We start from the raw sequence: 14755 nt of genomic DNA, 5'->3' as shown, positions 1-14755 counted from the left end.
GGAGACATACCCTGTGTGTGGGAGAGAGAGATACGCGTAGTACATTGCCTTAAAAAAGATCAGAAAGTTGAGACAGCAGCTGCACCCAGCGTCCTGAGCCCTGTCCCCACCCTGCTCTATATGGAGAAGGGGTAAGTGGGGAGCAGGAGTATGGGGGAGGGGGTCACCCTGGCATTAGCCCTCCTCTTCCTCCCTCCCCTGCACAGCAATCAGGAAGCTCCTGGGAGCAGCTCCAAGGCAGAGGTCAGGAGCAACACATGCCAGCAGTTGATAGCCTGCTGGGCGGCTGCAGCACAGGGAACTTAGGGGAGCTGATATGGGGGGCTGCCAGTCCACCCTGGTTCCAAGCCCCCACCAGCTAGCTGCAACCGGCTGCCAAACGATGTTATAAGGGAGCATTGTGCAACTTTAAACGAGCATGTTCCCTACTTGATCAGCAACGTAACAGCGTTAACCGGGACCACTTTAAGTGAGGAATTACTGTACTCCTATTTAAAATTGTGTAATTTGCAGTGAGTGTTTTTGAAGTTGCATTTTAAAACTGAAATTAGAACTCATGTAAGGTGTCTCACTGCCAGCACTGGAGATTGAAGTTCTATACGTATATGGAATGCCAAAGACATTCCAAGTTCTCCCCAGATTTCCTGCCAATATGTGCTCAACTCTCTTCTGGAGTGACAGCCCCCCCACCCCACCCTCAGGTATGAGATGGTGTCCATATCTCTGTGTCCATGCCCACTCAGCTACAGGCTTTCACAAGACTGCCAGAAAATGCAGGTGATGATAATGGCACATTTTTGATAATATGCAAATAATTTTTTTGGGCATAGATTCAGGCTTTATGAGAAAGGTCTAAATTGTGCAACCCTTACTTTATACTGTTGAGTATGTCCTCAGACAAGTGGACCCACTGTATCAGATTCTCAGGCAGTGTAAATTGGCATAGTTCCATTGAAATCAATGCCAGCTGGGAATCTCTCACCCATTGACTTCAGTAAAGACACATTTCTGAGAGCAAAGGTTGCACAATGTAGCCAAAAATGAATTTGACTGCTTTGATTCAATGGGAGTAATCATGGATTCCTAATAAATCATATGAAATTCCAATACAGTCAGTATTCTGTTTCTTTTAACAACTTTATCCTTCCCTCTTCATTTAATGCAATTTAGGAACATTTATATACTGCCTCTCAGTATTATAGAAGTATTAAAAATAATACTGGAAAACTATCCTATAAGTACAAATTACATTTTTTCATGAGAGAACTAGCTTTCATTTCTAGCAAGAAATCTTCAGTCAATTATAAAATGGGGCAATGCTTTCATTAGAGAGAGAGAGAGAGGTGTAATTTTCCTTCAAGTCTCAACCATATATTTTGAAATCTCTTTTGAAATCCACTTTTAATATGAATTTTGAAAAGTATAGAATTTTTTAAAATCTTACTTCAATTAAAATACATTCCATTATTTCCAATCTCTATTAAAATCTCAGGTAAAACTCTGTATCTGCGAAAGATGTATTTAGCAGGTAGTTAATATTAACAAATGAACATAATGTGTACTCATTATTTGCTCATCAGCAAATTTGACCTTGCCCCCAGGCTAGTAGTGACAAAACATAGTTACCATCTGTTGGATGTTTGGTCTATGTGAAATGAATTGGTAATCTCAGTCCAGTTCCTGTCAGCTGTATGACCATAAAACAAAAAAAATAATCAGCAGAATTGCCACTGACTGGTACCCCATTAAAGAGGCCAAGGACTTAGTGGCCATGGAGACTACAGAATTATTGTTTAAGTGGTCCCTTCAGAGAAGCGTTGAGGCCCAATAGCAGGGCAATGTGGGGAAATTTGCATTAACTATTCAAAGGATAGATGACTCAGGTCTGTAACTCAAATTTAATGAGTACTAGAATTCAATGTAACATTAAAAAAACCTAACAAACACAACATAAAAAGGGCTCTTCTTCCATGTATACATGTGGGGTTTGCATATATAATTTCCATTTCCATTATTAGGAATGGCTGGCCTAAATACCACAACTGGATAAATGACAAAACAGATAATTTGCAAATATTATTCCAAAAATATAGTAATATTTTACATATTTGAAATATATGTGAGCTATTCACTGAGCTGGCAGAATAATGAGAAAAATCACAATGTATTTTTAGATTGCAATACATTGGATAAATTATCTGATAAATGTTATTTGATCATTTCTAATAAATTCCCAGCACAGCAATAGAAGAATAGACCCTAGTTAAAGCCCTTTAGTTGTAAGATATGAGGCTTTTATTTCATTTTACTGTTAGATGATTTTGGTACAGTGTCCCTGATTCTCTTTAAAGGGCCCCTTGAGGATGCCATTGAGGATGAAGAGGAAGAGTGCCTGTCTGAAGAAAATGACATTATCTCAAAAGAAGACTTTCCATTGGAGGAAAGCTTTTCTGCAGAGTTTGAGCCTGAGAATCTGAGTTGTGAAGAAGTGGAATACTTTTGTAATAAAGGTAATCAATGCAGCACAGTGCTTGAGTGAATGAAACCGATACGTGCACGTGCACTTGATCAGAAACATTTTGTGGTGTTTGAAATGCAGAAAAAGCCCTATGAATATGAAGCCTTAAAATAAGAAAATGATCAACTCTTGTTGAGTCATCTTTCAATCTGGTAATAATTACTGCAAAAATTTGAATATGGTAGAGCTATTTAAAATGGACCTCACATAAGACAGAGAGCTGGCAATACAGCAGGCCACTTCATTACTTCCTTGCCCATGTTAGGAAACTTGCTGTGTTTTTGGATTCTTGAATTAAAATAGTGCTCACTGATACACTGTCAGCACTGTGAGCTCAGTGATTTGCAGAAAGGAGGGCTTTTAACGTTGTAGATGCCTTTTTGGTACATCAGTTTTAGGTTATTGAAGATATATTTATTTTACTAAGAAATATGTCAATGCATTCTTAACCTGGGTTTGGTCTCCAGGGTATGTTGTTCCCCATCCAGCTGACAGAAAGGTTTCTCTTTTATGAAAAATTGATTTAATTTTCTTCTGCTAGATTTCCATTTGATTGTTTTATTGTTTGTCTTCCGCAGCTAAGGATGCTCATCCAGTATCTAGAACCGTTGTGGTAATGTTTGGCTTATTAATCGCAACGACCCAGGAAGTTTGGTTCCAGTGATTTTTCTTTCTGTTCTCTTCAGGGCATTGGAATATTTTTTCTCACTGGTTTGGTGGTCTCTAGTTTATTGTTCATGATTTTCTTAGGCAAACTGGAACAAGCCTCTTTGAGTGCAGTCAAGAGTTATAGCTTAGGCCTGTAGAGTGCTGGTTGCCGTAGAAGTAGGTAGCAGAGAGCGGAGAAGGCAAGAAAATACAACTTCTGTAAGTTTCCCAAACACATGACTATGTTAGGAAGGGTTAGTAAGTTGATCCTTAGCAAGGATATGGCACCCAGGAGAACAAACAAGCAAAGATGCAGTTTTGAATCCCAGAGCTAAACGGCTGATCATACTAAGACCGAACAAAATACTTTAAAAACACAGTAAGCTAAATGCTGTTAACATTAAGAACATAAGAATGGCCCTACTGGGTCAGACCAAAGGTCCATCTAGCCCAGTATCCTGTCTTCTGACAGTGGCCAGTGCCAGGTGCCCCAGAGGGAATGAACAGAACAGGTAATCATCAAGTGACCCATCCCCTGTCGCTCATTCCTAGCTTCTGGCAAACAGAGGCTAAGGACACCATTCCTGCCCATCCTGGCTAATAGCCATTGATGGACCTATCCTCCATGAATTTATCTAGTTCTTTTTTGAACCCTGTTACGGTCTTGGCCGGCACAACATCCTCTGGCAAGGAGTTCCTCAGGCTGACTGTGCGTTGTGTGAAGAAATTAGTGCTGTAGGCAAACACTGCACCCATTATGGGCTCAGTGGTTGCTCATGCTTACCCTGGATAGTAGTTTGCTTGGTTGAATGGAAATATTTGGCCAGACACTGGGATTATTCCATAGTCATTTTGTGTTGTAGCTCAAGATCTTTAACTTTCATTTGGATGGTCAGCATGCCAGCTCCTCCCAAGTCCTCTCTGACCTGTATAGGATGCTACATGACTCCAAGGGAAAGGGAGGGGACTCTGAGAAAGGATTCATATTGGGCTGATGGAGCTATTGCTTTCCACTGTATATTCATACTACTTGGAAAGTCTACCCATTCTACAGAGCCCATCCCTGAAAACAGTCCTGTTCTTTGTGAACGAATGCAAACGTGTTTTACTTATTTTATTTGATTTACATGCAATAGTAAGTTGTATATTTATAAATCTTGCTGTTTTTTTGTGGGGGACAACAATGAAATACAGGGACGGGAGTGAGGCTCACAGATATAAAATCAGGGATCTGGAGGGGGACAATGAGCAGAGAACCCTGGACAGCTCCCACTACTCCTCGAAGGTATCCAGGGAGCCAGTGGACACAGCCTAGAGGAACTCTTTCCAGAGACATGACTTGAGGGAGGATCAGAAGTAGGCCCCGGAGTCGCAGATCATCCCCCACCCCCTGTTCAGCTTCCTCCTCCAGGTATAGTGCCAGGAGGAGACTGATGAGGAAGTCTCATGACTTTGTGGGGCCATGGATAGAGGGTGCTTAAATCAGGAAGTGTGGGGAAAAATGGGATATAAATGTGCGCCAGGGTCTCCCTCTCACTGAAAAAGGAACAGGTGTCAGAGGATGTCATGAACCGTGCCAGGTACATGCCCGGGCTCATGGCACCATGAAGGAGCTGCCAACTAATATGCCTGGTGGACTGTGGGACCAGGGTGGAATATGGATTAGCCCACTGGGATGCCTCTCCCTCCTTGGGTAGCCGGAGTTCCTGCCACTTGGTGTCAGAGCAGGACACGAGGATAAGGAAATGAAGGGTGTGGATCATGAGCACATTCAGCTGTTTCCTGGGTGTGGTTAAGAGATGGACTGGCTGTATGTCTCACAGATGGCTCAGATGGTATGTAGGGGGTGGCTGGGAAAGCACGGAGGGCCAGGGGTCAGGATCAGACAGGAAGCACCCTCCCGCAGGACCCGCTCAAGGAAAACCGCAAGAGGCAGGTGTGAGGGCTGCCCTCATCTCCTGGAGCACAAGCTGGGGGACATGCAGGATGTAGAGTTCCATGTGCTGGCCAAGTGCCATGGGATTCACCCTGTTACCCTGATTATAGTCCATGAAGTCTCCAATCCTGGTGGTAACAGCCAGAACCAGGCTCCAGTGCATCGACAGGGACTCCCTCACCTGCGCACCTAGATGGGGGTTGTGTAGCAAGGGCTCTGCGAGGAGGCCCTCCCCATGAACCTGCTTGCCAAGACTAGCTTCTAGGTCCTGAGTAGGTCCTGGTAAAAGATGGACAATGTGAAAAGGTCTCGGGAGACCCCCTGGCATGGAGATAGAAGAGCTGCTGGTTGTATCGGAGCACTCATAGAGGAAGATGTGCACCAGCACACTCCACACTGAACAACCTGAACCATAAAGGAACCTCTGCAGGGTCTGAAGATGGAAGCTATGGACCGGAATGTGGAGGCAGAACAGGTGCTGTCCACCCTCCTCCAGTGGGAGGCTCAGGAAACCCACAGAGACCCAGTGCAGCCCTGGCCAAAAGAATGCCAATATTTGCTTCTCGAGGCTGGCCAGGGGGAGGGCTCAGGGTGCTGAGACAGTGCCAGAGCATGGGCAGGACCAGTTGGTTGATCACTGGTGCACTCCCATGCAGGGAAAGGCATCGGAGCAGCCCTGTCCACTTCTGCAACTGCTCTGCCACCCTGTTCCTCAGATCAGCCCAGTTCTCCAGGGAGGAGGGATCAATGGCAGAAAGGTAAACACCCAGATAGAGCAGCAGACCCATGCTCCACCGGATGGCTTGGAGTGTGGGTGGGAGGGAGCTTGCCTGCCATCTGTCCCCAACCATCAGGCTGGAGCTTTTGACCCAGTTGACCTGGGTGGAGAAGGCCACCAAATAGATAGCTTGGCAAGCCTCCACCCGTGCTAGTTGGCTCGGGTCCTGGACCACAAGGAGCATGTTGTCAGTATACACTGACAGGACCATCCACAAATCCAGCTCTTGGAGCACCAACTCCATGAACCTCTTGTGGAGGAAGGGCTCAATGGTGATGGTATACTGCTGGCTAGACAGTGGGCTGCCCTGACACACTCCTTGACCAAAGATGACTGGTTCAGTCAGGGTGCAGTTGAGTTTCACTAAACATTCCGCAGAAGTATACAACACTTGGATAACCTTGCTGTTACTATGTCTTTAAAAAGGCATCTACTGAAACATTTAAGTGAAAAGTTGAAGTTAAGGTGATTCTGTGTAACTAGATCAGGCAGTAAAACAGGTGACTTAAGTTTAGGTATGAAACTGGAAGTTCTAAATATATTTGTTGATTCTTCAAAGTGAATGCCATTTGATTCTTGATGCTCCTTTCTCCAGGTGATATGTATAGTAGTAGTTATAAAAGAAGCTTTAAGCCTATCCACTGCAACTCCTAAAGGGAAAAAAATTTAAAAGAAAATTTCTAAGGATAACAGGGCACATAAAATTCTTAATTTCTTTCCAAATGAGGCAGTGTAACAGAAAAGTCCCAGTTTGAAATAAACAGAGAACCTATTCTGGAAAAGCATGGAATAGGAGAGTATGAAGGCAGTGGTTTTCAAACTGCGGGTCGTGACCCAGTACAGGGTCATGGAATGTAAGGCACTAGGAAGCGGTGGCTCTGGTCAGCAGCGCCGACCGGGCCGTTAAAAGGCAGGCCAGTCCCTAGCTGTTCTGATACCGCGCTGCACCCCAGAAGCAACCAGCAGGAGGTCTGGCTCCTAGGCAGGGGGGCCACGGGGCTCTGTGCACTGCCCCTGTCCTGAGCACCAGCTCCACACTCCCATTGGGCAGTTCCTGGCCAATGGGAGCTGGGTGGGGGCAGTGCCTACAGGCGGGAATCGCGCAGAGCCGCTTGCATACCTCTGTCTAGGAGCCGGACCTGCTGCTGGCCGTTTCTGGGGTGCAGCACGGTCCATGGTGCCAGAACAGACAGGAAGCCTGCCTTAGCACCCCCGCTGCGCCACTGACTGGCAGCCGCCCAAGGTAAGCCCACTCCCCAAGCCCCTGCCCCAGCCCTGAGCCACCCCAAACCCGGAGCCCCCTCCTGCACCCCAAACCCCTCATCCCCAGCCCCACCCCAGAGCCTGCACCCCCAGCCCAAAGTCCTGACCCCCTCCCACACCCCAATCCCCAGCCCAGAGCCCGCTCCCACACCCTGAACCCCACATTTCCAGCCCCAGCCCTAAACCCAATTCTCTGCCCCAGCCTTGAGCCCCTCCCGCACCCCAAATCCCTCATCCCCAGCTCCACTGGGTCCTGGGCATCAACATTTCTTCAACTGCATCTCCAGAAAAAAAGTTTGAAAACCACTGGTATGAAGGCATTTAAATGGCTCAGCTATGGTTGAGTTGTTTTGTATCTCAGAAATTTAGTACTGTTGGCATGAGGCCACATGTTCCCCTTCTGTGGACAAAAGACAGGAGGGAAAAACTCACCTGGGAAGTAAATGAGTTTCATCTCACAGAGTTTCCTTTTCACCCTCCTCCCAGTGGAAGGGTTTGTGACATTATTGAATGAGGTCCAGTGTTGCTAATTGTCATGATTTTGTCATGAGTCTCATGCTATTTGGTGTTTTTCTTAAAACCTCAGATGCTGAAATCTAGAGATTACATGATTTTTTTTTCATTTTCTACCCTTCCTGGGTGTGGAGGAAAGCTTGAAAATGTGAAGTGAGTGTACCCTAAAGGCTCAGAAACCAGAGAGAAAGAAGAAGAATCTAAATGCATTTCTTTGATGGCCTGACTCGTGATTTTTGAATGCTTGGATTTGGCAGTACTGGAGAACTGCAAAACACACACATCCTGTAGGTCTGCATGGAAAGTAGAAAACAAATGGGTAGATCCAGGAATCTTTCTTCCAAGATGACATCATGGCTTTTGATGCAGCCATCCATACTGCCTTTGGTTATTTCTGCCTGCTCACCACCATAGGTGCTAGCACAGTGAGTTAATAACCTGTTGCAAGGGGAGCGTGCCACAGACAGTGAGTAGCACCAGAGGTAACCCTTTTCACCCCTTTTCCCCCTTCCAAGTTCCCGCAGAGAGAAGATAAAAGGGAACAGGGAAGGGTTCTAGTGAGGACCCAGATAGAGCATGTAGCAGAGCTGGTGTTTACCCCCTTCTGTGCTGTGTTATGTATAGAGTGTTTACTTTTTAATCCCTTCCCAACCATGTACAGGGAAGGAAGAACTGGGCCCAGAAGTTTTAATTATCCCAAATAGGCACTAAAATTAACAAATCATTGGAAAGGGGCAGGACTGAGTTCCCATGTTATTGTCTTGACTGAGATGGAACACATGGGTATTAACAACTTGGCTACTTAAGGTATTTGGCAGGAGGGAGTTTTCTGTCAGGCTCTATCTGGCTGTTTTATGGAGAGGTGGCATCCTTGCAACCAGCTTCCCTGATAAAGTCCTACTCCCATTTGGCCAAATGGTGTGGGAGATATCCAAAACTTTTGGACAACCAAGCATTCAGATAACAGAAGTGCTATTTTGAGCTGCAATTTCACTGCTATAAAAATATGGGGACTGAAGGGAGTAATGCTGATATTTACTTAATACTTTTTGAAGCTTGGGGTACAATGCTTGTCAGAAGAGACCAATGTCTTCTATGGGAGTGGGTGCCAATACAACCCAGTCTCATCAGCATTGTAAATCTGCTGGTTTGTAAGCCCCTCCATTTCCATAATCTCCAGCAGTTGGTTGTGATAGGGTGCAATGGACTCACAAAATGTGCTCATTATTTCACCAGTTATACTCAATGGATGAATACCATGCCATTATTTAAACTGTTTGAGCCAGCCATCACTGGTGCTAACAATCGCTAAGGGGTTAGTTGAGAAAGTATTAGCTGGTGATTAACTAACACAGGGATTCATGGGGGACACACTTCATTTGTGTAACTACAATTTTTGTATAAAGGGAATTTGGATAACTGGATTTATACTGTATGTCCACCCATTAATTCTGGGCTGGAAAATTGGTTTGACCACAAGATTGCCAGACATAGAAAGCAAAGGAGAATGGTTCTGCAAAAGTGTGAAGCAAATTAATCAAACTGATTTTGAGTTACATATCATTAAACAACTTTCCACTTTTCAAATTATGAATTTTGTCTAGTTTTTCTTTTCCCTCTAACTCATAAATGGCTTGTTAGAACAAAACACCTGGAAAATTCCCAAACCCAACAAAAAAATATGATTTTTAAACAGCAGTTAAAGTTTCTAAATGTCAATAATTGTACTTGTCTGCCTGATCATTTCAAAGGATCAAGAACTCAAAGTAAAGAAATGAACAGTGTGTAAGTGCAGATGTATTATAAGCAGACTCTACAGTTAAAGTTTTCTACTATTTTTATTACAAGTCTCCACAGTTGCTTATAAATAACTTTGTCAGACTTCAGCCATTTTGATTGAATTTTTTTCCATGTCAGGCTGAAATTTTTTGGAAAGTTTCAACAAAAATGGTTCGGATGTTTTTTGAAAATGAAGCCAGAGAAAAATGTTTTGTCAGTGATAACAGAATAAGATCTTACAGCTGCTTCTTTGAGAAGTTGTAGAACTTTCTTGGAGCAGGGACTAGAAATTTGGCAGGAGGTAGCCCTGGTGTCAAAGGGGTGACTTTGCTGTCGTAGTGAAAATCCATCCAGATTTGTCCAAACTTTAAGCCTCTGAAAATTGCTATTTGCACTTGCCCAGTAATGATTGTTACAAGGCTGTTAGTGAAAATATCTGAAGAGTCTGTCTGCAAGGAGCTTGTTAGCCTGAGGCTTCAAGGCCAAAGAAGGACTTTTCCTGCAATTGCTCTTCCTGATTGCTAGGGGCTGCTGTGGTACTTAGCACAAAAACTGAGATGAAGGAGACAATTTCTCTTGTGCTGTCCTTGCTAACAATAGAGAGCATGGAAGAGGAAGCAGCCTGACTCGAACGCAGAGGGGTGAGAGGCAGTGTGGGGACTGAGGCAGGCGGGGTAGTAAAACTGAGTGATAGGAGACTGGGAGACAGGCAGGCTGCCAGTGATTGGGAGACAGGCAGGCAGGGTGAGGATCAGAACAGAAAGAAACCAGGGACAGGCTAAGGATGATAGAAACGGAAGTGGTCAGACAAAGAAAGGGGAGGGAAGTCATACTAGGGGATGGGGCAAAAGGGGACAAACTGGAGCTGACAGGGGTAGAAGGGACAGGTGCCATAAATGTTTACTTGGCCATGCTACCTGAGGGAAAAATAGAGTGTGATCATCTCATTAAAGAGACAAGGTGGGTGAGGTAATATCTTTTATTGGACCAATTTCTGATGATGAGAGAGACAAATTTTCGAGCTTACACAGGGTTCATAGAATCATAAGAGTCATAGAATATCAGGGTTGGAAGGGACCTCAGGAGGTCATCTAGTCCAACCTCCTGCTCAAAGCGGGACGAATCCCCAACTAAATCATCCCAGCCAGGGGTTTGTCAAGCTTGACCTTAAAAACTTCTAAGGAAGGAGATTCCACCACGTCCCTAGGTGACCCCTTCCAGTGCTTCACCACCCTCCTAGTGAAAAAGTTTTTCCTAATATCCAACCTAAACCTCCCCCACTGCAACTTGAGACCATCTGCTACCTCTGAGAACGGTCTAGATCCATCCTCTTTGGAACCCCCTTCCAGGTAGTTGAAAGCAGCTATCAAATCCCCCCTCATTCTTCTCTTCCACAGACTAAACAATCCCAGTTCCCTCAGCCTCTCCTCATAAGTCATGTGTTCCAGTCCCCTAATCATTTTTGTTGCCCTCTGCTGGACGTTTTCCAATTTTTCCACATCCTTGTTGTAGTGTGGGGCCCAAAACTGGACACAGTACTCCAGATGAGGCCTCACCAATGTCGAATAGAGGGGAACAATCATGTCCCTCGATCTGCTGGCAATGCCCCTACTTATACATCCCAAAATGCCATTGGCCTTCTTGGCAAGAAGGGCACACTGTTGACTCATATTCAGCTTCTCGTCCACTGTAACCCCTAGGTCCTTTTCTGCAGAGCTGCTGCCGAGCCATTCAGTCCCTAGTCTGTAGCGGTGCATGGATTCTTCCATCCTAAGTGCAGGACTCTGCACTTGTCCTTGCTGAACCTCATTAGATTTCTTTTGGCTCAATCCTCTAATTTGTCTAGGGCCCTCTGTATCCTATCCCTACTCTCCAGCGTATCTACCTCTCCTCCTAGTTTAGTGTCATCTGCAAACTTGCTGAGAGTGCAATCCACACCATCCTCCAGATCATTAATGAAGATATTGAACAAAACCGGCCTGAGGACCGACCCTTGGGGCACTCCACTTGATGCTGGCTGCCAACTAGACATGGAGCCATTGATCACTACCTGTTGAACCCGACAATCTAGCCAACTTTCTATCCACCTTATAGTCCATTCATCCAGCCCATCCTTCTTTAACTTGCTGGCAAGAATACTGTGGGAGACTGTGTCAAAAGCTTTGCTAAAGTCAAGGAACAACACGTCCACTGCTTTCCCCTCATCCACAGAGCCAGTTGTCTCGTCATAGAAGACAATTAGATTAGTCAGGCATGACTTGCCCTTGGTGAATCCATGCTGACTGTTCCTGATCACTTTCCTCTAAGTGCTTCAGAATTGTTTCCTTGAGGACCTGCTCCATGATTTTTCCAGGGACTGAGGTGAGGCTGACTGGCCTGTAGTTCCCAGGATCCTCCTTCTTCCCTTTTTTAAAGATGGGCACTACATTAGCCTTTTTCCAGTCGTCTGGGACCTCCCCCGATCGCCATGATTTTTCAAAAGTAGAGGCCAATGGCTCTGCAATCACATCTGCCAACTCCTTTAGCACTCTCGGATGCAGCGCATCTGGCCCCATGGACTTGTGCTCTTCCAGCTTTTCTAAATAGTCCCGAACCACTTCTTTCTCCACAGAGGGCTGGTCACCTCCTCCCCATGCTGTGCTGCCCAGTGCAGTAGTCTGGGAGCTGACCTTGTTTGGGAAGACAGAGGCAAAAAAAGCATTGAGTACATTAGCTTTTTCCACATCCTCTGTCACTAGGTTGCCTCCCTCATTCAGTAAGGGGCCCACACTTTCCTTCACTTTCTTCTTGTTGCTAACATACCTGAAGAAACCCTTCTTGTTACTCTTAACATCTCTTGCTAGCTTCAACTCCAAGTGTGATTTCGCTTTCCTGATTTCACTCCTGCATGCCCGAGCAATGTTTTTATACTCCTCTCTGGTCATTTGTCCAATCTTCAACTTCTTGTAAGCATCTTTTTTGTGTTTAAGAGCAGCAAGGATTTCACTGTTAAGCCAAGCTGGTCGCCTGCCATATTTAGTATTCTTTCTGCATATCAGGATGATTTGTCCCTGTAACCTCAATAAGGATTCTTTAAAATACAGCCAGCTCTCCTGGACTCCTTTCCCCCTCATGTTATTTTCCCAGGGAATCCTGCCCATCAGTTCCCTGAAGGAGTCAAAGTCTGCTTTTCTGAAGTCCAGGGTTCTTCAGTTCTGGGAAAATTACTCAGAATGTCACAGCTAAATACAAGGTGGAACAGATTGTTTAGCAGAAGTAGTTAATACATATTTTAAGGGACCATTTAAGGTAAAGTAGCTCGTTAACACCCCTCCAAGCATTGGGAGTAAAGGAAGGGAGGACAGCTGGGGTGTTGTTAGTGAGTTATAGATTGTTATAATAAGCCATAAAGCTTGTGTCTCTATTCAATCCGTGATTTTTAGTGTCTAGCAAAATTATGAATTTAAGCTCTCAGACTTGTCATTTGAATGTATTGTACAGGTTTCCTTTGAGGATGAGGACTGATAGATTACATATAGAGTGATCACTTTGTGGAAAAGTGCTTACCCATCATGATGTGGTATTTTTGTCTTTTATCATTTTCCTGTGTGAGTTCATCCGAGGGTGGACATCTCATTAAAGACTATCATAATGCATACACATAAGGGGACCAAATACAAGTTGCCCAGGCATTTTCTTCCAGACTTTCCCCTACACACACACTTACCACAGGAAATCCACATTCTTCTGTCTTCCCAAAGTCCATTCCAGTTCTCCTAGATAGTACTGATTTTGTACACTGAAAGAAATGGGGAAAAGATCTGTAGGTCTGATGCCTCCTCTACTTCTTGAGGGTGGGATCTAACAAGTTGTCACACCCATCTCTCTTGCCCTGTGTGGGCGAGAAGCAGTATGATGATGAAACGTCTCTCAAGGGAAGAGGTATCTAGAGGTCTAGGGTCGAGTGCATGAGGCTAAGGAATTTTCAGGTGGCTACGTGTACAGAAGGGAAGGGGCAGTAGCAGAGAGTAGATGGTGGCCTCTGTCTAGCGTTGGAGGATGGGAAAATCATCAGGACAGCAGATGTGGGAATATTCTTGGAGATGTTAGATAGAGGGAAGAAGTAAAGGGAGGTGATGGGCATCTCTGATAATTAGGTGAAGGAGTAGGAGAATCTATTGATACTGAGTCTCTCATGGTGTAGATTCAGAGCCTCCATGGCACACAATCTCTGATCCCACCTGACTACCGCATTTTGTGGGGCTTTCTAGTTGTAGCTGTGCTGTTGCAGTTCCCTCAATAAACTATCTCATCCCACTGCCCTATTGCTAGAGGCCACATTGACAAATGAATGCTGTAATAGCAAACCTGCAGACATTACTGACTGGGAAGGCATTCCTGGGACCCTTAACACTATTGGTGGTCTTCAGGACCCAAAGCAGGTGGGTGGTCCAATCATAAACCAGTGGTTGGTAGAGTCCATTATAGATGGTGTATGCTTCATGGTCCCAAAGGCCACACTGCTTCAGATGGTGATATAGCTTCTACTACAGGTACTCAGTTTATGATGCAGTGATATATGGTTAGAGCAGGGAACAGTAAGTTAGTACTGTAGGTTCTATTGTTTCTTCTACCAGAGACTGCTATACTGTGTGAATTTACTACATATTTGCAAAGGGCATGACAAAATGGGGCTCTGGTCCCTGATTGGGGCCCCTCAGAGGGCATCTGCTTTTCCTGTAGAGCTAGGTGAAATATAGTTCCATCTGGAGCTCAAAAATGCTATTCCTGAGTCAGCAAGAAGGGAATGCTTGGGTCTATATGAGCATGCAACCTTTACAATGGTCTCATCCTCTGGCTATGACAGTGAAGAATGAGCCTAGAACTTGAACTGAGCTTTCTGTTCATGTACATCATTTTACGACTAGACTGCCAGGCCAGCTTAGGGCTGGAATTTTTTACTTTAAACCATGTGACCTGATTGTGCAGTCAGGCTTGAGATTCAGGGAAATAGCTGCAGAGTGATTCTCCATATAAGTGTCAATAAACACAGCACTAAGTTATTTTCCTTCATACTGTATGTGAAAAGTTATCACCACCACCATCTATAATACTCGCCGAACATTTAACACCCTGATTTTTGTGATTTCCTTCTACCTTCTGGTGTGGGTGGTTTTATTTTGTGTGTAAATATTCTCTGCTTCTTTTCTACCTTGCTCTAATGTCTAACAACCGTGCTTGCTGTTTGCTGTGTTCGTTGGATCAGAAAGTAGGTTTAGCTATTTTTTCAGAAACTTTTTTCAATCATTGTGGTTCTTTCCTCCTCAGTAGTGGCTTTAAT

At 44.7% G+C, this 14755-nt stretch overlaps 1 protein-coding gene across 6 annotated transcripts in view; it reads left to right on the top strand.

Moving 5' to 3' along the window:
- The window catches only part of ZFPM2 (zinc finger protein, FOG family member 2), a 439542-nt gene that overhangs the window by 95670 nt on the left and 329117 nt on the right, over positions 1-14755 (top strand). For 4 of the 6 annotated variants that reach the window (XM_074943958.1, XM_074943959.1, XM_074943956.1 and 1 more), the window contains one exon: positions 2352-2510. The exons of the other annotated variants lie outside the window; for them this stretch is intronic. In XM_074943958.1, the coding sequence (XP_074800059.1) occupies positions 2352-2510 (159 nt within the window). The remainder of the gene's footprint in view (positions 1-2351; positions 2511-14755) is intronic. 6 annotated transcript variants of the gene reach the window in all.

Source organism: Natator depressus, chromosome 2, assembly GCF_965152275.1.
Source record: "Natator depressus isolate rNatDep1 chromosome 2, rNatDep2.hap1, whole genome shotgun sequence".
Classification (NCBI taxonomy): domain Eukaryota; kingdom Metazoa; phylum Chordata; order Testudines; family Cheloniidae; genus Natator; species Natator depressus.
This window is presented reverse-complemented; position numbering and strand designations above follow the sequence as displayed.